Consider the following 23,668-nt stretch of genomic DNA (forward strand, 5'->3'; position numbering starts at 1 on the left):
TTCTTGGCAGTCCATGGTATGTTCAAGACTCTTCTCCAGCACCACAACTCGAAGGCATCTATTCTTCTTCTGTCATCCTTAGTCATTGTCCAAGTCTTTGAAGCATAACAAGCAATTGAGAAGACCTTGGCCTGAATTAGAGGCATCTTTGTATCTAGACTGACATCGTTGCACTTCAGTACTCTGGAGAGGTCCATGACAGCAGATTTTCCCAACGCAGTTTGTCTTTTGATTTCCTGACTGCTGTGGGTATTATTAGGAAGTAGCTACACCAGGATCACTAAGATACAAGGTTTCATTGATAATAAAAATGGATGTAAAACTTGAAAGAAAGCAAGAAGGAAAATTTGCCTGGGTTCCTTTGTCAGCAAGAGGCGTAAAGATGAGCCATTCAGTTGTGACTGTGAGCAGGGAGCCTGACTCTCAGGGACGCACAGAGGAAGAATACATAAAAGAGCCTTTGGTGAAAATGGAAGGGGTACAGGGCCATCTAACGTGTATAACTGAGTGGCAAATAGCCTCAGAGGAGGACTCGCTGAGACCATTCTATTTGGGTCACTTATGAGGAAAGAAGTCTTGGGGAGTGGGGGAAGTGTAACAGAAACCAATATAAATTGTTCTGCCAAAGGTGCCAGTTATTTTTTTTTCCTAACTCCCCAGGGAGAAAGTGTAGCCTCCTAATTTTTTTTTTTTCAGGAACAGAAGATTTCGAGTAAAAGCTCATACATCTGAGCTGTACATTTTGACCACCCAAGGGATAGAGATGTTGCTGAAATTCATTCTCCAAAATAGATTATAACCCTCAAATTGGGACTTTTTTTAGAGGTGTACATTTATAATTACTTGTGACAGAACAATAAGAATTGTGGCTGTCAGGAGGAGACCTTGCTGTGGGCAAACAAATAATATGTTATGTTAAGTGTTCTCAATAAACCTCAAGAACAAACAGTGTGGTCCTTGAGCAAAGGCATCCAAGATGCATTTTAATGATAAATGGCTGAAAAGATGTTTTAAAGTCACCATTGCAAATCCTAGATGTGACAGCAGGGGTTCACTTCTGCTGAAGGTAACAGAAATTCTGTCGAAGGCAAATTAATGTGTTGGCTTCAGGGAAGATTTAGAAATGTTCTAGCCACTGTTAACCAGATCTGGCACCCTTTCTGTCTGGAAGTCAGGATTTTGCTCAGCTGGGGTTATTCACCTTCCTCTTTTCTGATAAGCCTGTGTAGTTTGTAGCTAATTAATATCATCAAAAGCTAGTCTTTCCTATTTGGTTAATCATTACATATTAATAGAATGGTTTTAGATAGCTAGCTTTGCACAATCTGTACTTAACAGTGCATTGTGATATGGTTTTTATGAAGTATTTGTCAAAGAATAATAATAGGTCCTAGTATCAGTTTCCATTATCAGAAGGGTAAGGGGGGTTCTCTTTTATAAAAACCAAGAGTTTCTTTTCCTGAAGTTCTTGGTCAAATACAAAACAGAAAAACAATAGAAAGAATGAACAAGGTTAGAAGTTAGTTCTTTGAAAGGATTAATGAAAATGCCAAGCCACTGGCAAATCTAACAAAAGAGAAGATAAAAATAATGAGTAAGAAATGAAATACATTACTTCACCGTATAACCAACTGAAATAAAAAAAAGATAACAAAATATTGCAATGAAGAACTATACTCCAACAAATTTGTAAGCCTTGTAGAAATGGAAATTTCCTCTAATTTGTAAGCCTAGAGGAAACCTTAACTTCTGTGGAACCACTGGCAGATTCAAATCATCAGAGATTCCCAGTCGTTGGGCTAGCAGTGCAACTCCCTATGGACCACACAACCAGCTTGCTTCTTAACTAAACTAACATAGACTGAAGTAGAAAATTTCAACAGATTCATCACAAAAACACTCCCAGCCAAAAATGTCCTGACCAAGATGGTTTTGCCAGTGAGTTCTATCAAACATTCACAGAAGTGCTTGCATCAATTGTACTCAAGCTATTTCAGAATATAGAAAAAGAATACTCCTGAGTTCATTCTATGAAGCAAGCATAGCCTTGATATTAAAGATAGGCAAAGATATCTCTAAAAAAGAAAATTATGGGTCAGGATTCCTCATGAACAGAGATGTAAAAATTCTCGACAAGATCTCAGCCAATGGAATCTAGCATCATCTAAAAAATCATAATGATCAAGTGGGATTCGTAGGAGGTATGTTGAGATAGTTCACCATAAGAAAAACAATAAATTTTAATCCACCACATAAAGAAAACAAAGGAGAAAAACCACATAATAATAAAAATACAGAAAACATTCAACAAAATTCAATACCTTTACCTGGTTTTTTTTTTAATCTCCTCAATAAAACAGCCATAGAAGGGAAATTCTTCAGTATACTTAGAGACATGTATACACGTCCAATGACCAGTATTAGCATCTGTGGAGAGAGATTAGATGTGCAACAATGAATGAATGAAAATTCAAGTTCTTTATAAAATCTCAATTTTAAAAAAAAAAGCAGCATCCCCCTTGTAAACAGTAAGCAAACAAGGATGCCTTCAATATTATATTGGAAGTTATTGAAAAAAAAAACCCAAATAACAAGCACCCAAATTGGCAAGATGGAAGTAACACTATCTCTATTTGCAGATTACATGATTCTATATAGAGAAAATTCTTCTAGGTGGTATAGCAATGGTCTGTGCATTGCTGTACAGAGGTAAATCGTAGTTGCTGTGATGCTGAACACTGTGACAGTGATGTGCCAAACGTGGTAAAGGTTACCCATGGTGGACAGTGTTTGCTGGAGCTTCCTGACTAAAACAAGCCTGGAAGCAGGAGCAGCAGACACTTCCGAAATGGCTTGCCTCCGGAAACTCTGTGTACGAACAGTGCTCAGGCCTTTCATTCATAGGGTCGCTATGAGTCGTCTATGACTCGACAGCACCTAACAACAACAACAACAACATATAGGAAAAAAAGCCCCAAACAACAAGAAAATTACCACATCTTACTGAATGATTCAGCAAAATGGCGGGGTACTAAGTTGACAGTTAGAAATCAGATTCCTCTATAGTAACAGGAAGACATAAAGGGAATTAGTAAGGAAAACAATGCCATTTACAATACCAACCCTAAAGATTAAATACTTAAGAGTAAATTGAACCATATATACAAAAGACCTACAAGAAAGAAACTACAAAACACTACTGTTATTGTTGTGTACTATCAAGTCAGAACCGACCCATAACTGACCCTCCAGTGGATTTTCAGAGGCAGTACATTGCACAGGAGGAGATTTCCCATCCATCCTTCTCCCATGGAGCATCTGGTGGATTGGAGCCTTGTACCATCAGCAGCACAATTCTTTACCACTGAGGCACCAAAGAGTCCAACAAAACACTACCACAGGAAGTCAGAAGAGACCTACATAAATGGAAGGATATGCCACGCCGAATGCTAGGAAGACTTACTATTGGGAAATGCCAATACTGCCAAAAGCAACCTACACATATAATGTAATCCAGCTAGAGATCCTCTCATGCTTCAAAGAGTAAAATAAAGGAAAAAGCAATCCCAAACTTTATATGAAAAGGAAAGAAACCCTGGATAAGCAAAGCACTACTGGAGATGAAAAATATAGTAGGTGGCTTTCTACTTCAAGGTTTCAAAACCTACTGTGTTGCCCTTATAATGAAACCAGTGTGGTACTGATACAGCAACAGATTACATAGACCAATAAAACAGAATTGAGAATCCAGAAGTAAATTTATTCTCTCATAGGGCCAGTATGAGTCCTACTCAACTGGATGGCACTTAACAATATGAACAGCTTATCTTTGCCACAGAGATGAAATCCATTAAGTGGGGGAAAGATAAACATCATTATCAAATGATGCTAACAAAACTGCATATCTGTTAGCATGGATGTTTAAAAAGAGCCATATCTCAAACCATACATAAAAACTACCTCAAGATGGGTCCAGGACCTAAATGTAAAGCCTAAAACAACAAAGATTATCAAAGAGAAAATAAAGGCAAACTTAATGTCATTATGGACTGTCAACTTGGAGCCAACTCATAGCTGACCCTCCAGTGGATTTCAGAGGCAGTGAACCACACATCTTTCTTCTTCAGAACAGCTAGTGGATTTGAACCACATGCCTTTGGATCGATCAGCAGTGCAACTCCTTACTAAGCCATGAGAGCTCCCTTCATCTGTGGCATAAATAAGAATATCCACTTCAAATGGAAAAGCACAACCAACAGATGATAAGTTAGACTATTGGAATCTTCTAAGACTTGGATGCCTATGTGCATCAAAAGACATCTCCAAAAGCTTAAAAATAAAACCCATATACTGAGGGGAAATATTGTGCAAGGACATATGTGATGAGATCCACTTGGTTCGCAAATCTGTAGAAACAATAACAAAGTTCAATAAGACAATAAACAACAAATGCTGGCAATGGTGTGGAGAAATTGGCATTCACATATACTGCTGGGGGAAATGTGAGATGGAACAGTCACTATGGAAAGGTTGTTGTTGCTTCCTTTAAAAATTTGAAAATTAAAATACCATTTGATCTAGCAGTCCTACTACTAGATTTATATCCTAAAGAAATAAGAGCTTCCCTACAAATATATATACACGTGCATCCATGTTCATTGCAGCATGATTTACAATAGCAAAGAGGTGGAAACAATTTGCATCCATCCACAGACTAATGGTTAAAGAATCTATGGCCAGAAGCATGTTGGAAGATTCAGATCTGTCATTTGTAGGGGCTCTGAGTTATAGTCAATTTTAAGACACATCACAATACCATAAGTAACAATACCTCTCCCAGTGAGGAGTAATGATGTCAATTTGAGGACTAAAGTGTGTCTGATTCAGGCCAAAATCTTTCCGATCACTTGCTATGCATCTGAGAGCTAGAGAATGAATAGGGATGACAGAAGAATTGATGCCTTTGAACTGTGTGGTGTTGGAGAAGAGCACTGAATATCCCATAGACAGCTAAAAGAACAAATATGTCTTAGAGAGGGTGCAGCCAGAGTGCTGGATAATGAGGTTTCACCTCACGTATTTCAGGATGTTGTTAGGAAGGGGCTTCTTGGAGAGAGACATGATGCTTGGAAGGGTGGAGAGTCAGCAAAGGAGATTAAGACTCTCGACCAGGTAGATTGACACTATGACTGCTGCAATGGGCTCTAGTATGTCACGAAGTGTGAAGATGGCACAGGATAGGACAAAGGTTCAGATCTGTTGTTCATAGGTTCATTATGAGTTGTATTCAACTCAGCAGCACCTAACAATAACAACAATACCATGTGGGTCACTGTTTACTCCAAAGCAATTTACCTTGAGCCATTTTGGGTTTTTTCCTTTTTCTTTTCTTTTTTATTTTTCATACCAAGCACTGTGCTAACTCTGTTAGATTTAGCTGTCACAAAGAAGTTTCAGATTTTTTTGTGGTTTGGGGTGTTGTTGTTTTTTATTTTGGCTTTTTTTGTGGTGGTTTGATTTGGTGGTGTTTTGGTGGTGCTGGTGGTGGTTGGTTTGGGGTTTTTTACAGCTGAGAAAACTGAGCCACAAAATTGTTGAATAACTTGAGAAGGTCACATAAGTGGCAAATCTGATGCTTAAACCCAAGCAGCCTAGCTCCAGAGCCCACCCACTATGTGTTTAAACCTCTTTGGTTTGCAAACCAAGTGAATCAATTACCTGTTCAAAAAGTACCTATTTTGGTCCCGTCACTTTGGACTCTGTACTCAGAGTAGAATCCCCCATGGACTTTTCAAGGTTCTTTTCTTTCTGGAAATAGACTGCCACCTCTTTCTCCCACTGGACAACTGGTGAGTTGCTCACTTGTCTTTATGGCTGAGTGCTTCACCACTACACCACCAAGGCTTATTTGCACCAGGCAAACATATGCCTATTTCTGTTTGATTCTCACAACCACCCATTGAGGTGCATGTACTTGGGTTGAGAGAAGTGTATCAGTGTGTTTGAACCACCAATGCCTCTGTCAGAGATAAGAAACCAGGACACAATTCTGCTTGCTGAAACTGAGGAGGACCTGAAGTGCTTGCTGCAGAAGGTCAAGGACTGCAGTCTTCAAAATGGATTGAAGTTCAATATCAAGAAAACAAAGATTCTCACCACTGGGCCTAATTGCAGTGTCATGTTAGCTGATGAAGAGATTGGGATTGTTAACAGTGTTAATTTGCTTGGCTCCACAATCAACACGCTTCACATCAGCAGCCAGGAAATTTAAAGACGTATAGCATTGGGAATGTCTGCTGTCAGCGACCTTTCCAAAGTACTGAAGAGCAATGATATCAGTCTGGAGACTAAGGTGCACCTGATACAGGCCATAATCTTTGCAATCGCTTGCTATGCATCAGAGAGCTGGACAATGACTAGGGAATATAGAAGGAGAATTGATGCCTTTGAGCTGTGGTGCTGGAGAAGAGAATTGAATGTACCTTGGACTGTTAAGAGAACAAACAGGTTCATCCTAGAGAGGGTGAGACCAGGCTGCTCCTTGGAGGCAAAGATTCTGAAGCTTCATCTGACATACTTTGGACATGTTGCAAGGAGGGACCAGTCCTTGGAGAGGACTGTCCTGCTTGCGAGGGTGGAGGGACAGCACAGGAAAGGAAGACCCTTTATGAGATGAATTGATTCAGTGGCTAGGGTATGGAGGTAGGCGTTTCGGAGACAGTGAGCATGACACAGGATAGAGTAGGGTTTAGGGCTGTTGTACTTGGGATCACTCTGAGTCGCAGGCGACTCAATGGCACATAACAACAACACCACAGCTACATGACCGCACTTGGACCAGGAAAAGTCAGTTGACCAATAGATAATTTCAGAGTCTTTCCCAGGCTATACAGAATTAAACTCCTTTATGCAGGAGTGTGTGGCACTCGGCCACAGTTTCTGCTGGGCCTGAATATCTCAGGTGTATGTATCACGAACACCACAGAGTCCTTGGCTTCTCACTCCATCGATTTGACTGACAGAGAATTGGGCAGGCCGTTACAGGCCCCCCTGGGCCATCGTCTACTCAGGGAATACCAATCACCTCAAGCACTCATGCCCTTAACACCTGCTAAAAACGTGTGTTCGTGGAGTGCATGCGTAATGGAAGAAAGGGAAGTTGAGATTTTCACAACTTACTCAAGAAATCTTCCAAACTGACCTTTTAAAAATGAACCATACTTTGCTCAAAGAATAGTTGTCAATTTGTTTTTGACATTTGTTCCTTTACCAATATGACCCTTAAATTATTCATGCTTACCAGCTCGGCAATGGAATAATAATGGCCTCTCTCTACAGGCCGGTAGATCTTCCTCATAGTTCACTTGCCACAGATTTTGAGTAAGAAGGACATTCAGGGTTTTCAAGAGTTTTCAGTGTCTTATAAAAACATCTTTCTTTCGCCTTTTTTATGGCAAAGCCACACAGAATATTCCTTTATAAACATTCCGTTATTGATTAATCTCTACTATATGTAAGCGGTAGAAGGGCTGTTTTAAAGATGTAATGTCCATATTGCTTGTAGAGAATTTTCCAGAACCCATGGCTCCTTGAAGCGAAGCAGAGGGAGGGAACCTGGCTGCTTTCTCCAACTACAGAGAGGGTCTCCTTTTTACCATCACCTTGTAACTTGATGTTTACATGATGTTCTGCATCTAAAGGATGTTTTCTTCATTATCTCACAAGACATTTTACTTCAGAAGAAAACTCTGGCACCACCCCGGTGCCTCACGTGGGATGTTGTGAGCAGGCTGTAAGCATTTGATGAGCGAATGAGAGGTCGGAAGGAAGGGAAACACGTGAGGACCAGTTGATCAGTTCTTTGAATGTTCCCTGTACCTTGGAGATTTGTTTAAGATGTAAGAGTTGTTACCACTGAGTCACTGCTGACTCATAGCGACCTCAGGTGTTTTGAAACAGAATTGCATAGGATTTTTTTGTAGTTGTGGCCATTTGGAACCAGTAAGGACTTTTCTCCCAAACAGCTTAGTGGGGATTCCAACTGCCAGCCTTTCCCTTCACAGCTCAGCACTTAACTGCACCACCCAGCAACCTTCCCCCTAAAAGCCCAATTGATGTAAAGGTGATCATAAAAGCTAGCATTTTTGCCCCTGCTCTGTACCTAGCACTGCATAGCACCCCTGCATGGCTTCTCCCAGAAGTCCTTAGGGTCAGTTGTTTTATTATGGCCTCACCTTATAGGTGCAGGTAAGGAGCTCATCTAGGTTGCCAAGCTGCACTGAGTGGGGAAAAGAATGCTGAGGCAGGCCTATCAGACACTGGAGTTTCACCCCTGAACTCCCACTGCAATCCAAGGACAGAATTCCTTCCCATGTAGGGTGATAGAAACCTCACAACTCTAATGTCTCTAACTTCTTTTTTTTTTTTTTCATCCTCAATTTGGAAAGTTTACCTTCTTAAAATTTTGTAGGTAAGAATATCTTCCTAGTACTCTCCATTGATGCCTTTGAGCTGTGGTGTTAGAATACTGAATATACCATGGACTGTTAAGAGAACCAACAAGTTCATCCTAGAGAGGGTGAAACTAGGCTGCTCCTTGGAGGCAAGGATTCTGAAGCTCCCTCTGACATACTTTGGACAAGGAGGTACCAGTCCTTGGAAAGGGATGTCATGCTTGGGAGGGTGGAGGGACAGCACAGGAGAGGAAGACCCTCAATGAGATGGATTGACAGTGACTGGTGTAATGGGGGTAGATGTATCAGAGACAATAAGATTGGCACAGGATAGAGCAGGGTTTAAGACTGTTTTACATAGGGTCGCTCAAGACTCGAAGACACATAACAATAACAACAACTGTGATTTGAGTAAAAATTTACAAAGCAAATTCATTTTTTCCCCAACAATTCCTAAGCACTTTGTTTCCTAGTTCAAGTTAATTTTGTCCTTGTATGAAATATGAGAATTTGCAAGCACCTGATACTCAGCAGAATCCTGTCTGAAATGTCATCTGTATTGATTGATCCTAAGACTAGCTGCTCCAAATGGTGATCTCTCACCATTGAATTCTTTAAGCAATAGTGTATTATTATGCAAATAAAAATACAGTCAATCCATTCTCCAGATCTATAAGAGAGAGAATGTACGACGTGCTAAAAAAAAAAAAAATTCTAGATGGCAACGTCAGAAAATTGAAAATCAAGTACAGCGTCTTGACTCAGAGATTTTAAATCTGATAAACTGGTCCCACATCATTTCTTTTCAAGCTTGAAAACTCAGCCTGTGCTTATCGGTTTTCTATTATCTACAGTTAAAATGCATTAAATGTAGATAATTAAGCATTTCTATTAATTAACTTTCAAAAGATCAACTGGAGAGATTATTTACCCAAGCCTGGCTAACCAACAGGCATGGCAGCCCATATTGCAGCGTTTCCCCCGGCAACACCGGCTTTTCTCCTGTTACTGTTGTTCTTGTGGTTTACCCTTCTGAAGCGGATGATGCTGAAAGTTTGTAAATAGATTATTATGTGAAAGATCCTTTCACTTCCCTGGAAATGGCTTTGTTCTATGGAGAAGAATTTAAAATGTAATTTGGACCCTTGTCCAGATGCCTTTAATCTAGTAACGGAAATGATTTTATTTGTTAATTTGTCCTTTTAGAGTTCCTGTAGCCAGCCTTTAAATAGAGCCATTTAACATTTTGAGGAAAAACAAACTCTGCACTATCCAAGAATATAATTGAAAATTGCCCTATACCCATGTGTGGTAATTACCTTTCAAAACATTTCCCATTGCTTGACATCATAGTGGTAATTGCTTAATGATGTTATAATTTCATTACATAAGGATTACAATGGCAAAATGATGTAAGTTGTAGGTTTTGAAAATTAAGTTGCAATGACAACAGAACCTTTTATGCAAGTTTAAAGCACTTATTTCTATGTAAAACGATACAAAACCTCACCCAATTTTCGCCCAATTTTGTTGGTGGAGTTTGAGCTTTTTAAATCTTTGGCACTAAAAACCACAAAACCTATCTTAGTCCCCAAGATTATAGTGTGTTAGGCTCCAGCTCCATAGTAATACATATTGGAACGAATGCATTTGTATAGCAGTTAGTGCTTCAGTTTGTATGCATTATGTAACAAAACCTCTACTAATGAATTGGATCCACCTCGGTCCCTTTGTGGTTGGGTAATAAAAACCCACGGCCCATTACAACAGCTATTTTCATCTTGGAAGATCCCTGACTCTTTGCAAAATGTATTGCCGTTTTCTAATTTAATAGCAACAGTACAGCTTAAAATGGTATCTTTTTGGAATGTACAAGCACAGAATGTGCTAAAGAGTTCTATACCGAGTCTAACCTTGTGTCTTGAGTTTTTCCCAGTGTCTTAATGGGATAAAAGAAGAAATCGAATCACAGATGTCTAAGATGCTTGTGACTCATAGTCTTTTAGCTCAATGTTCCATGACTTGAGCATTATTCCTAATGGAAAAAATTGTTCTTTATCTTTTTTTAAAAAAATGCATATATAAGAAATGTCTTTATTTAAAGTTGACTTTATCATAGTGTTCTGGATAAAACTAGTTGGTTATGAATCCACTTTTCTTCCCCAACAGACACCATCTCCAGATAGGAAATACAGTATAAATGAACATATCTTACAGCATGAATTTTCACATGGTCTTTCAAATCACAAGATTTCATTATTTGCTCTTAAGTCGTCCTGACATCTGATCTTTCAGGCCAGTGACTCCCCCCCCTTGGTAACACACAGTGTCACGTGGTGGTGGAGCACTCCTCAGAGATGGGGAGGCAGTTGTCTGGAGTAAGGGTTGGCCATGGTGATTCTGAAGATGTTCATTGTTCCTCAGCTGACTCTTAGATGCTACTTAAGTTGAGAACCACGTCTTTAGACAAATAGAAGTCTTTTCACTGAGTTCCTGTTGGTTGGTTGGGTGGGTTTTTTTGTGGATTTTATTTTTGTTTTAAAACGGCTCCTTTTGTCTTCCCTGTGTGCTTCTACGGGCTTTCTCCAGGCTCAGTTCTGTGGACGCCCCCTCTCTCCATACTCTCGCTCATACTTAAGGACCCAATACTCGAGCCCAGTACTGCAGTCATTATGTTAACCCATCTTGGGAGGGGCTTCCTTTCTTTCTCCACCCATCCACCTTCCCAAGCATGATGTCCCTTTCCAGGGAATACACTCTCCTAGCAACATGCCCAAAATATGTTAGATGAAGCGTTATCGTCTTTGCTGCCAAGGAGCACTCTGGCTACACCTTCTCCAAGACCTATCTGTTTGGTCTTTTGCAAGTCCATGGGATGTTCAGTACCCTCCTCCAACACTACATTCCAAAGGCCTCAGTTCTTGTCATCCAGCTCTCAGAGGCACAACAGGTAGTTGTAAAGACCAAGTTCTCTTCTGTTATGCAACTACTATTTACCCTGAGCTATGCATATTACCATCATCCAATTTAATCTACCAGGCCCTCTGAAATTGGCATTTTTATCCCCATGTTATAGATGAGGTAACAAAGATCCAGTGAGATCAGATGACCTGCTGAAGGTCATTTGGATGGTAAAGAACATGGTTGTTGGACTCCAGAGCCCACGGTGCTCTTGACCATTGTGCAGTTACTGACTGTTTTAAAGTACCTCCTTGGTCTTCAGTAGCTGCATTTGTTTCATGCACATATGTCGCGTCCACGTGTGACTTCCCAGCTTAATCACATAGCAGGCGCAGAGTGCTTACTTATTGATAAAGTGGTTTTGTCCTGTTCTCTGTAGTGGTCCAAATATTAGAGAGAGAATGGATTGAATGTGTGAAAGTAAAGGACATGCACGTATTCTTTTCACGTGTGTGATGTGCAGACTTCCCCCAGGAGAGGGTCGGCATCGATATGGACTCACCACTTGAAAAAACATCCTCAGCCTCCCACTTAGAGGAAGAAGGTAGCTGAAGGCAGGGCCCCTGGGCCCACCCTCAACACAGCTGTTCCGGTTCTTAATTGGCAACTGTGCAGAGTGCTTCCGCTATTAACGTAGCCATTAGGAAAGTTCTGTTGTAGTTTAAGAATATAAACTGCTGTAGCCAGGAGTCACCACAGCTCATCAAAGACACTACAGGATCACCGACCAAATTCTGCACCAATTATTCTCCCGTCCCTGCCCCCCCATACTCTCTCGAGTGCACATTCATTTGTTGATCCCTGTTAATGCCTAGAAAATTCTCCCTGGGCTGGGCCTGGCTTCCTTACACTCCCACTGCCTGATGTTCCTGCTTCCTCTCCCCCTTCCACCACCCCCTCTGGCCTTACAGAACCTTCTTAACTCCTCACTCACATGTACCCCTTTATGTACATAAAACGGAAAGACCTTCCATCCCCTCCCATCACCTCCACCAAGCTTCCTTCTACCTTGAGTTCATAATCCCCATCTCTTTGGCAATTCTTGAGCTGGTTGCTTCTGTCCCCCACCCCCTTGCTTATTTAATACCATTAGTTTTGTGTATTCAAAAAACTATTTTTTTAACATAGAACACTTTTAAAATTTGCCATTTTCCCCAAAGTTTAAATTCCTTTCATGTAATAGAGAAAACATTGACCTGAGAGTCAGAAAGCCCGAGCTCATCAGATGAATTGTTTAACTTTGCACACCCAGGTCCCCTTATCTTTAAAATGGACGTGATAATCCCTGGCTGTTCCACAAGGCTGCGGGGGTCAAATGAGCTACTGCATGAGAAAGTACTTGCCAAACCATCAGGGATTCCACTAGTTGGGGCATTAGTAAGGGAGCCAGATGTCATGTGTTCCTCTGGTAAACCTCACGGGTTCAATAGCACCCTGGCTCAGCACTCACAGGATTTCCCTGCACATTCCTGGAGGACAAGACCCGACTGTGATAATCATTTATGCCCCCAACACCTCGTTTAGTGCCTGGCACAGAAGGATCACGTAAGACGGTGGGGGGTTTTGGTGGTTTGGAGGTTTTTTATACTGGTCTACTTATAAATTCATATACATTGTTTTTCACATTGCCTTAACCCACCCCTCCCTCCACCCATCAAATTGTGCGACCTTATGATTAATTGCCCCCTCCCTCGCCGCCCATCCTCACCCCGTTTCACCCTCCCCTGCTGAGGTCCTCACACACGTTTTACTAGTTATCTGTTTCTACAATAATGATATTGCACAGTATTTGTCCTTATTTGTCTGCATTAGATAAGATGGTGAGGGTTCTGATGGATGGGAAAAGGGCTGTGGTCATCTTTCCAGCCCTCCTCTTTCCCCATCTGGACCTCTTCTGAAATCACAATGTCTGCAGCAGAGGATATGTCTTCATTACCTAGTTTCAGTTACTTCTGTTAACACAGATATCACAAGTGGATGGATGGCTTTACCAAAGAGAAACGCGTTCTTTTCCTTTGAGGAGGCTAGAAAGCGGGATGTCAGCTCTAGGGGAAGTGCCCCTCTCTTAGATGTCAGGGAAAGGGCCTTGTTTTCTGCAGCATCTGTTGCCATCGTGGTCTCCACATGCCCTGGCCTTCCAGGGTGTCCAGGAGCTTCCTGGCACAGAGACCCATGTCTGAAAGGACATATTCCACTCCTGGCAAGTCTTCCTTGGTGGCACCGAGGTCCCACCTCTCAGCTGGCATTCCTCTCCTTGTGAGATAAACAGGCCACACTCTAGAGAAACTTCCCTTATGCCTTTCGGGAAGGTGGTGGTGGTTGTGTACCGTAGAGTCGGAACTGACCCAGAGCTGACCCTCCTGCACGTTTTCGGAAGCAGTTAATTGTCCCAGAAGAGATTGCCCTTCTTTCTTCCACGGAACAGCTGGTGGTTTCAAACTACGTGCCTCAGGATTACAGCACAGCTTCTTACCACTAGAGATCCCTCTTGTCTCATTACTTACATGTATTTGGCAGGGATACAGTTCAATTCATGGTAGTAAGGCTGGATTTGACTTGCTGGAAGGCTGGAACACTTGAAGATAGATGTGTTATGCTCCCAGACCTTGGTGTTAACAACACGCTATGATGCAGGGTCCCTCAGGGATTGCATTTGAGGACAGAAATTGTAGGAGATGACTTATGTATGGCAGGCAGGGTCAGATTTGCTAGGTTTCCAGGTTTTTGGATATTGGGTAATTTGAATAATCCTGCAAATTCCTTTCCAATCCCAGTGTTTATTTTATTGTTTTTGCCACCAAGGATTGTGGCACGTCCTACTTCTAATCAATGAGATGTAAGAGATCATTTGCTAAAAAGTTTTTTTCTTTCTTTCATAGTAGGAGAGAACCACTACAGGAAATGGTTTTTGACCCCTGACTCATTGTTTCCTACTTTTGAATAAGGTCGTGATGACTGGTTCTGCCGCAGCCCTCTTGTGACTGCCCCACTATTCCCAGAAAAGTTGACAGGTCTTCCTTCCATTAATAAAACTGCAGATCCCCTGAGGCTTTATTTTCTGTATGCATTGTCAACTTTATTATCTTCTTCTTGTTGTTGTTGCTGTTAAGTGCCACTGAGTTGGATCCAACCCATAACTGACCCTCCAGTAGGTTTTCAGAGACAGTAAATGGCATGGGAGGAGATTGCCCATTTTCTCCCACAGAGCAGCTGATGGATTTGAACTGCATGCCTTAAGATTGGCTGCACAAAGTGTTTACCACTCGACTACCAGAACTCCCCTATTATATTCTGTTTCTAAATGACATTGTTATTTTCATTCCTGTTTACTGGGTGGCCTTTTTAAGGATGTATAACTATGAGTAAGCCCTTTATTCTATCATTTCATTGGTTCAGTTTGCCTTCTATACAGCGCTGGCTCATAGAGAAGTGTCGAAGTGTGTGATGATTGAGTTTTGTATCATGCTCAAACTTCCTTATCCCTAAGTAGCAAAACTGTAGTGTTTCGAGAGCCTCTCTTCCAGTGTTTCCCTGCCTGCCAGCAGCTCTTACCCATTGTGACAAAGCTGGCCCTTGGAAGGCTCCTGCTCTGCCACATCCACATTTTCCTCATGGTGATCCCTGCTTCTTTGCTCTTCTCTCCTCGCAGCCATAGGAATTCCGAGCCAAGCTGAGACCTAACATGCCTGTGGTTCCCCCTCTCCACAGGTGAAGAAGAACTGAATGTGGAAGAGGATGAGGAAGTGCTCACTCTGTTGTATGACCCGTGTCTGAACTGTTACTTTGATCCCCAGACTGGGAAATACTACGAGTTGGTATGATCCCTCCTTGGGGGTCAAGGAACGCCCACCTGCCTCCATCGGAACAGTCTAGCATCCAGGTTGTGTTACAGGGGCTCCACAGTGTGTGCTGAGCAGACCCATGGAACCAAAAGTAACAGACAAAGGAGTTTGTTTTGTAAATACTGTTCAATGTTAGGAATAGCTGCTATGTTCCTTTTGTAGGTGTGTTTGATCTTGAAACTGTGAAGGACATGAGGTGTTGGGGCTCTGGATTGGTTCTTCTTCTCACCCTCAGTATAAGTTTTGTTGATTTCACATAATGTTATATAAACTAATTAAGAATTATTAATTCAAACTTTTGCAGTGTTAATCTATAAATGATGGTTTGATATACGTAAAAGATGTATTGTTGAAAAAATACTTGGATACCTTTTATTTTATATTTGTATTAAAAATAAAGTCTAATGGTAAAAAAAAAACAAACACAACACCCCACCTTTTTAAATGACTGCTTTTTCCTCCAAGTTCACATCAGATGGGTAATGTGCCCATGAGAATGACTCCACTTTCTTTTCTGAAATATTCCAAGACACTATGTCACTTGTCTTAGAAGCTCAGAAGGGGACACATTGTGACCTGTGAACTGGTCTTAGTTTATGATCATCACATCATTGATCTGGCCCCATTATAATTCAGCTAGTTTACCAAAATTACAACATTGCTAATCCCTTAAACTGCTTACTACTCTGAAAGTTTTTGTTGTTATTGTTTCCTCTGCTCGCAAGAAATGATCTCTGGTTTCTAATAATATGGTCTAGCTCTTTGGAATTAACAAGAGGTCACCATTTGAACATCTCACATATCTGACCACTTTTTTAACTCGGATCCAAAAGAATCTGGAAGATTCCTTTTGGTCTTTCAGGTTTGTTAGTGTTCTTGTTGTGCGCTGTCGAGATGGAACCATCTCATACCTGACCCTCTAGGGGTTTTCAGAAGCAGCGAACAGCATTGGAGAAGATTGCACCTCTTTCTCCTGAGGATTCGTACCATGTGCCTTTGGATCCACAGCACAACTCCTTACTACTAGGCTACTAGAGCTTTAAGGGCAGGTGAGTATAACTTTGCTTGCTGCTTCAAGAGGTAGGGGGAAAGAGTGTTTCCTTGGCTTGTGTGCCAAGTACATTAATATTGAACCTGAGGAAGTACTTATTATATTAGTTGGCATATTTTGTTATTTAATAAAGATTTTTTAATAAAGAAGAGTACTGTTGGGAATGAAAAATTATTGGTGTGCAGTTGAATTTAATGATAGTGCTATAATTTCATTTAATGTTGCTTGATAGGAGAAATAAGAGCTCTTTTTATTGAGGGTAGATTTGGAGTCCTGTTCCAAGAATCATACATTATTTAGAGCCATGTTTGTGTTTGATAAGCTTTTAATCCTGTTGTTCACAAAGTAAACCTTTGTTATGAATTTCTCACCAGGATCTTCATACTTATAAAGTGAAAATGAGGAACTGAGGCTTCACAAAGCAGTCAGAATGATAAAAGACTTGGGTGATATTGGTTATGACCTTGGAAATTGGAGTAAAGCTTGGAATAGTACCTTATTGTGCTTTGGATAAAGTCTCAATATCATACCCATAAAAAGGGGAGTCAAGTGGAATAAATCTTTATGTTATAACACTGTTAAGACTCAGCTACAAATAGTAGTAATATCTTGTGCTGCATTAAGAAGAAAATAAAAACAAACTTACATTAAGGATATGATAGTGTGTTTTCATAAAACCCCAAAGCAGAATGTTACAGACCCTCAGAATGGATTTGACTGAGCTGGAACCTAAAAGCTATCGAGAACTCTGTTGGAATTAAGCACAGATACACTTGATCCCAGAATTCAGGGCATGCTGAACAGCACCCCTGGAGGCATGGGAATTGGGAAAAGTCGAGACATTCCCATGGCGAGAACTAACAGCCTCTAATGACATTGGCCACCAGAATAACACCACCTTGCATGTATCCTGTGTCTCTGTGAAGGAGCAAGAGGCAGATTGCTTGACTTGCCCATCAACCCCAGAAACATATGCGATGAGGGAGAGTCCCCAAAAGGAGAAGAAGATGCTGTGGGCATAACATGAAGGGGTGCCAGACAGACAAAAATCACAAACGTCACCTCTGGAAATCTTGAAAACTTCGTCTGTGTGTCCACCTCTGCCTCATACTGCCTTTCTGTTCTTTACTCTTCTCACAACGCCCTCATCTCCACTTCCTCCTAGAGCATTGTCTGCTACTCAGTCCATCTGCCAGAACGCTTAACGATCCCACAGCCCATACATCCAACCACACAGAAATGTTAACACTCAATTTCAAATTAAAACCAGGGAGGACAATCATTAAGGAGTTTGTTTGTTTGTTTGTTTGTCTTCAACGTGTGTGTGTGTGTGTGTGTGTGTGTGTGTGTGAGAGAGAGAGAGAGAGAGAGAGAGAGAGAGAGAGAGAGAGAGAGTGTGTGTGTGTGTGTATACCGTCAAATCAGATCATCAGATCTGACTGGTAAAGGAGGAGATTGTCCCTCATTTTCCAGCAGAGCATCTGGTGGAGTTGAACTACATACCTCTGGGATTGTGGTACAGCTTCTTGCCACTAGGCCACCAGAGTTCCCTAAGGAGTTTCTTGAGAGCTGAGCAGGAGCTTCCAAGGGTCCCTATCACAAAGTTTTATTAACCACTTTTCACATTTTATTTGTCCTCTTTAATGAGATGGCTTCATTTCTGTTGTGATTTTTCCAGGAGACCTGAAAATAGAAATATTAGGTATTTCATATGCCAATTTTAAAACAAAACGATGCATCCCATTTACATGGAAACTCATTAATTAGGCTGTGCTTTCTTAATCATTATCAAAGTTTGCCACACATTTGATTCTCTTGGGAAATTTATAAAAATAGTAATGCCTACGTTTCATCCCCAGTGTGATCTGATAGGTCTTGGGTGCAGCCTGGTCATGTTGTTGTTGTTATGTGCTGTCAAGTTGACTATGACTTAGAGCAACACTGGGAACAATAGCTCTGAACCCTTCCCTAGCCTGAGCCAATCTCGCCATCTCAGACACATCTGCACCCATTGCCACAGTTGCTATGTCAATCCTTTTCCTCCAGGGTCGTCTTCTCCTGTGCTGAACCTATGCCCTTCCAAGCATGGCATTCTTCTCCAAAGACTGGTCCCTCCTGGCAACGTGCCCAAAGTATGTGAGATTTGAAATTCTTGTATGTGAGTTTTGAAATTCTTGCCTCCAAGGAGCAACCTGGTTTCACACTCTCCAGAACAGACCTGTTTTTCTCTTGACAGTCCATGATATGTTCAATACTCTTTTTTCAGCACCACCATTCAAAGACATCAGTTCTTTTGCTGTCACCTTTAGTTATTATCCAGCTCTCAGATGCGTAGCAAGTAATTGAGAAGACAGACCATGGCCTGGATCAGGCACACCTTGGTCTTCAGACTGATATCATTGCTCTTTAGCACTCTGAAGAGGTCCCTGACAGCCAACTTTCTCAATACAATTCATCTTTTTATTTTCTGACTGCTAATGTGAAGAGTGTTGATTGTGGATCCAAGTAGGATGAAATTATTAACAACTTCAATCTCTTCATCTGTCACAGTGTTGTCAGTTGGTCTAGTGGTGACAATCTTTGTTTTCTGGATGCTGAGATGCAGTCCGTTTTGAAGACTACAGTCCTTGACCTTCTGCAGCAATCGCTTCAAGTCGTCTTTAGGTGAAGAAGGTTGTGTCCTCTGCATAACGCAGGTTGTTGATGAGTCTCCCTCCAATCCTGCTGCCACATTCTTTTTTATAAAGTCCTGAATGATCTGTTCCACATACCGATTGAAAAGGTACGGTGGAAGGAAGCATTCCTGATGCCTTGCTTTAGACCATGAGATACAGCACTGGAGGCTGAGCACTCACACTGGGAAACACAAAATGAGGAATAGTTATAAAAAGCCACTCATAATTGGAATGTAGAATGTACAAAGTATAAACAGAGACATTGTTAAAAAAGAAATGGAATGCATAAATATTGACATAAAAATATTGACACTCTAGGCCCTGGTGAGATGAGCTGGATTAGCACAGGCCATTTTGAATCAGAAAAGCACATGACCTACTGTGCCAGGGATGAAAAAGTGAGGGGAAAATAGAATATCATTCGTAGTAAAGATCATTTCTAGATCCATCCTGAAATACAGCCTTGTGAGTGGCAGGGAATAGCCATATGCATACAACAAGGATGACCTGTTAATACCATTAACATCCAAATATATGCACCAACAGCTAGAACCAAAAAGGGGGAAATAGAAGACTTCTACCAACATATGCAGCCTGAAATCGATTAAACATGCAACCAAGAGTCATTAATAATAATTGGTGACTAAAATGCAAACGTTGGGAACAAGGAAGAAGGATCAATAGTCAGAAAATATGTACTTGGTGACAGAAATGAGGCTAGAGATAGATTGATGGAATTTTTGTACAATCAATGAGTCATTCATTGCAAATACATTTTATAAAAAAAAATCAAAACCCACAAATGGCAGTTGTACACATAGTCCTCACCTGATGGACTACACAGGAATCAGATAATTACATCTGTAGGAAGAATCATTCGAGAAGCTCAAGATCAGTTGTGAAAAGTAGACCAAGTGTGACTGTGGAACGGACCATCAACAACTACTCATGTGCAAGTTCAAGTTGAAAGAACCTGGTCATTGAGACTTTTAAAACCATGTGATTGACAACTCTGCTGTGCAGTCAAGGTTGAAATCCACAAGGAGAGAGCAGAAACAATCTGAGATCGATGTAGTTTTGCCAGATGGTCTATGCACCATCAAAGAAGAGAGTCTGTTCTGTGGGTTTCCATTTTCAAAACCTTTAAGTCTACTTTTCTAATTGAGTTTATACTAAACATTTATATCCAGAAATGACTACTGAAAATGCCTACAGAAAGAAGTTTGATTAAACAAGGGGGCTTTAAATATGGAAATATATATTAAAATTATTTTCTTTTAACTTTGAGATTTATAAACAGCTTCTTGTTCCTTATGATCCCCTAATGCAATTTACAAGTGACTTTTAAGTCATCAGTCTCTCAATTATTATTAATTACAGAACCTAGTTAATGGGAATTATGAAAAAAAACAACTCAACTGACACATGGCATCAGATCGATGACTGCTTCGCTGGCAGCTCTGATTTCTCTCTCTCCAATTAATTTTCTTTTTCCATTAAAGGAAAAATCAGTACTGAGATTTGCAAAATACAGACATGTTGCTAAATAATGTGCCCTGTTGTATTTCTTGCTATTTTTAGATAAGCTTCATTTAAGTCAGTCATTTCAAACATGGCTGAATTTTTTTTTAAGTTCAGTCTTTTAATAAGCAAGACTAATATACTCACAGAATGTACAATTGAAGGACAATTAATTAAAATAACCATTTTAAAGTTGCCCTTTAGCTTTCATTTAAAGGCCTAGCAGCGGAAAGTTCCTGGGTGGTTCTTTTTTTTCAAAACTGGAATGCCAGCCAGGACAGAACCAAAATTAGGTTTACTCTGTGTCACGCTTTAGAACTTTCAATCTTCAATCAAAACGGTCCAGATTATGAGAATTAAGAGCCACATGCCTACTTATTATTTTACTTGGTTTTTTCCTTAGATACGTGTTTCTCTTTGCCTCACTCTATGAAAGATTGTAAAGCAAATCCTACTTTCTCGTTCTCTTCCCTTACAATGGTCAAGACAGACTCTTCTAATTAGGAGCTCTGCTGGTGGGAGTTGCTCTGCCAATTTACAGGCCAACCTTCTCCGGCAGGTCAAATCCCTAAGTGGAAAAAAGATGGACAGTCTTGTGTTATTTACATCCCCAGAAACCTAATGGAGGATTGGCTCTGAGTGAGCTCCAGTTCCCCCACAGTGCATGAGTGAATCAGGCCTAGAGTGAACTATCAAGATTGTTAAACGCTCTGGAGGAAAGGCAGGTTACAGTTGAGAGGTCACATGTCCAAAAACGCTTGAGAATGGAATCCGTGACTCCATTTCCAGCCCAGTTCTTTTTCCCACCTCAGGAACTGAAGAGGAGAGTTATAAATGTCTGGCTTAGCTGGACATCACCGACGCTGTACAGCGGTCACTAGGGGACACTAGTGCCCTGCCTGGAGTTTGATTTCGAGTTCTTGCTATTTTTTTCCCTTTGAGTCTTCCCTCCCCTGGAAGCCTTTACACCTCCTGAATGAACATTTCTCAAAAGTGCTGCCTGAGAAATGGAACTTCCATGAAATGATTATAAATTTAACATGAGTATTGAAGAGACCCATGGTAAAATGGCCCTGGAAAATACAGGAGAAGCAGAAATGACCATTAGTGTTTTCTAGAATTCTTCAAAGCCATCCTAGACGGAGAGGCACAGAGACTCTGTAAGGGAAGAGGGAATATGCAGCACTCCTCCATTTGTCCACAGAGCCTACGTGGAGAAATGTGCCTACAAATCATTTCTCCAGACCCTGGGAGTCCAGACTCACTCTGGAATTTACAGAAATGGCTCCCAAATATTGACTACCTACTTGGTTGCTTGCTTCTGGTTTTGTGGACGTGCATGGAGAAGGGGAATGTTATTTGAGGGAAAGGAGATTTGCCTAGATTCTTCCCAGACCCTTGACCACGTCCAAACCAGATTGTCCTTCAAAATCCATTTTCAGCATATGCTGAAGTCTGAACAACAGGAGGCCCTCATCACCTAAGATGAAGACATTTTCTCCCTCATATTTTACAACTCCAAGTAAGTTTATGTATAACAAAGGATAAATCTAAATTAAAGGGCATTCATCATGAATAACGGAGCGTTACATCTTAATGAATATTTCAGTTCAGGTTTGTGTGGCTTTGATATTATTCAGATCCACATTAAGTCAGAAGTAATTTGACTTATAAGAATTAAATGACCAATAAATGTGGGCCACAGATAACACTCGTTTTCACTGCTGACATATTCCACCGTAGTTAATCATCTGTAATCCTGTGAAGCATTACAGAAGTGAAGTGTGGGAAATGGTATTGATTGGTTCTCATCAGGCCAACTTATCATTGTCAGTGTTTATGCTGAACCTGGCAAGATTTAAGCACATAAACTTACACCTAATAGTAATAAGTATTGCTGATATTTTAACCTGTGGATCAGGGGGAATTATCTGTAATTTGCTTTAATGAATGCTTCCAAAGGCATAGGAGGCTCTTGGGAATTAAGATAAACACAATTATAATCATCAGAGAGTATCAAGAGTCCAGGAAGAAAAAGGATTCTGACATAGAATTCTATTAATAATAGAGTTTTAATAATCCATAAATAAATCTTAGGATAGGGTTAAAATCATCAGCAATTTTGCCATATGGCTTCCTAAAACCAAGATTGTCTTAGTTATAGGAAATCAATCAAAATTTCACTCTTGGTTTCGCCTTCGACTTGCAAAAATGACTCAGATATTTCAAACTCTAAAAACTTGCAAACTTTTTAGACAGCTTGGATATGAAAACTCTTCTTTGCTCAGATATATTGGTAGCATCTTCTATGGCCTAATTTTAGGAAGTAGAAATTTTTTCCTACTGCTACTTGGTTTTTTCCTGATTTTTTTGGTATATTTTTAGTTAATTTTTAAATTAGATATCAAGCACAGGAGAAGAAGACACTGGATTAGATGGATTGACAAAGTAATAGGGATTGGTGCATTGGAGACAGTGAGATTGACTCAGCATAGGCCAGCGGTCAGAGCTACAGGGCATGGGGTGGCTTTGAGTCAGACGCAACTTGACGGCACATAACAACAACAAGGATCTATGCAGGCTTCAGAGTCCAGCTGAACAGAAAAAGACCAATTCCAGAGATTTCTACAATAATGTGCCCTAATCAGCAATATTTTGTCACTGGCATATCTTTCTATTTATGAGAAAAATCACTGAATTTTTCTTAAATTTAATATTGACTTGAGTACAAAATTGATATACAGTGTGTTTCATTCATGTACATTTGTGTTTCAAATTTTTTTTCATTCACGTCTTGTTTTATACCATCATTCCCAGACATTGCATTATATAAAATTAATCATCATTGATCTATGCCCACTGTCACCCCATCTTTTCAGGTCCACACTAGTTTCATCCTAATTCCTTCACCTCCTCTTTCTGCCCACCAAACTCTGTGACCCCGTGATTTTCTCCTTTTCCTCCTCAGCCCCCCTGAAAGCAATGAGGGGAAACCCAGGCATTGTTTTCAGTGTAATCTGATGACTCTGTCTTGGCTGCACATTGCATATCTCACTCTTACTGAGTGAATCACAGTCTAGGCTGTGAATCACATGGGAGAAGATTTCCATCTCTGCCCAAGGGGCTGCAGGTGAATTCCAAACACCGGACAGGTGTGGCCTTCGG

At 40.6% G+C, this 23,668-nt stretch overlaps 1 protein-coding gene across 1 annotated transcript in view; it reads left to right on the forward strand.

Annotated features, from left to right (window-relative positions):
• LOC102869211 (chromosome unknown open reading frame, human C3orf67) overlaps positions 1-15,235 on the forward strand; it is a 367,433-nt gene extending 352,198 nt beyond the window's left edge. Inside the window, exon 16 of the mRNA XM_006892192.1 lies at positions 15,123-15,235. Coding sequence (XP_006892254.1) covers positions 15,123-15,235 — 113 coding nt within the window. The remainder of the gene's footprint in view (positions 1-15,122) is intronic.
• The last annotated feature ends 8,433 nt before the right edge of the window (positions 15,236-23,668 follow it).

This window comes from Elephantulus edwardii, unplaced genomic scaffold (assembly GCF_000299155.1).
Source record: "Elephantulus edwardii isolate Elephantulus edwardi_28Jun2011 unplaced genomic scaffold, EleEdw1.0 scaffold00113, whole genome shotgun sequence".
Taxonomy (NCBI): Eukaryota; Metazoa; Chordata; class Mammalia; order Macroscelidea; family Macroscelididae; genus Elephantulus; species Elephantulus edwardii.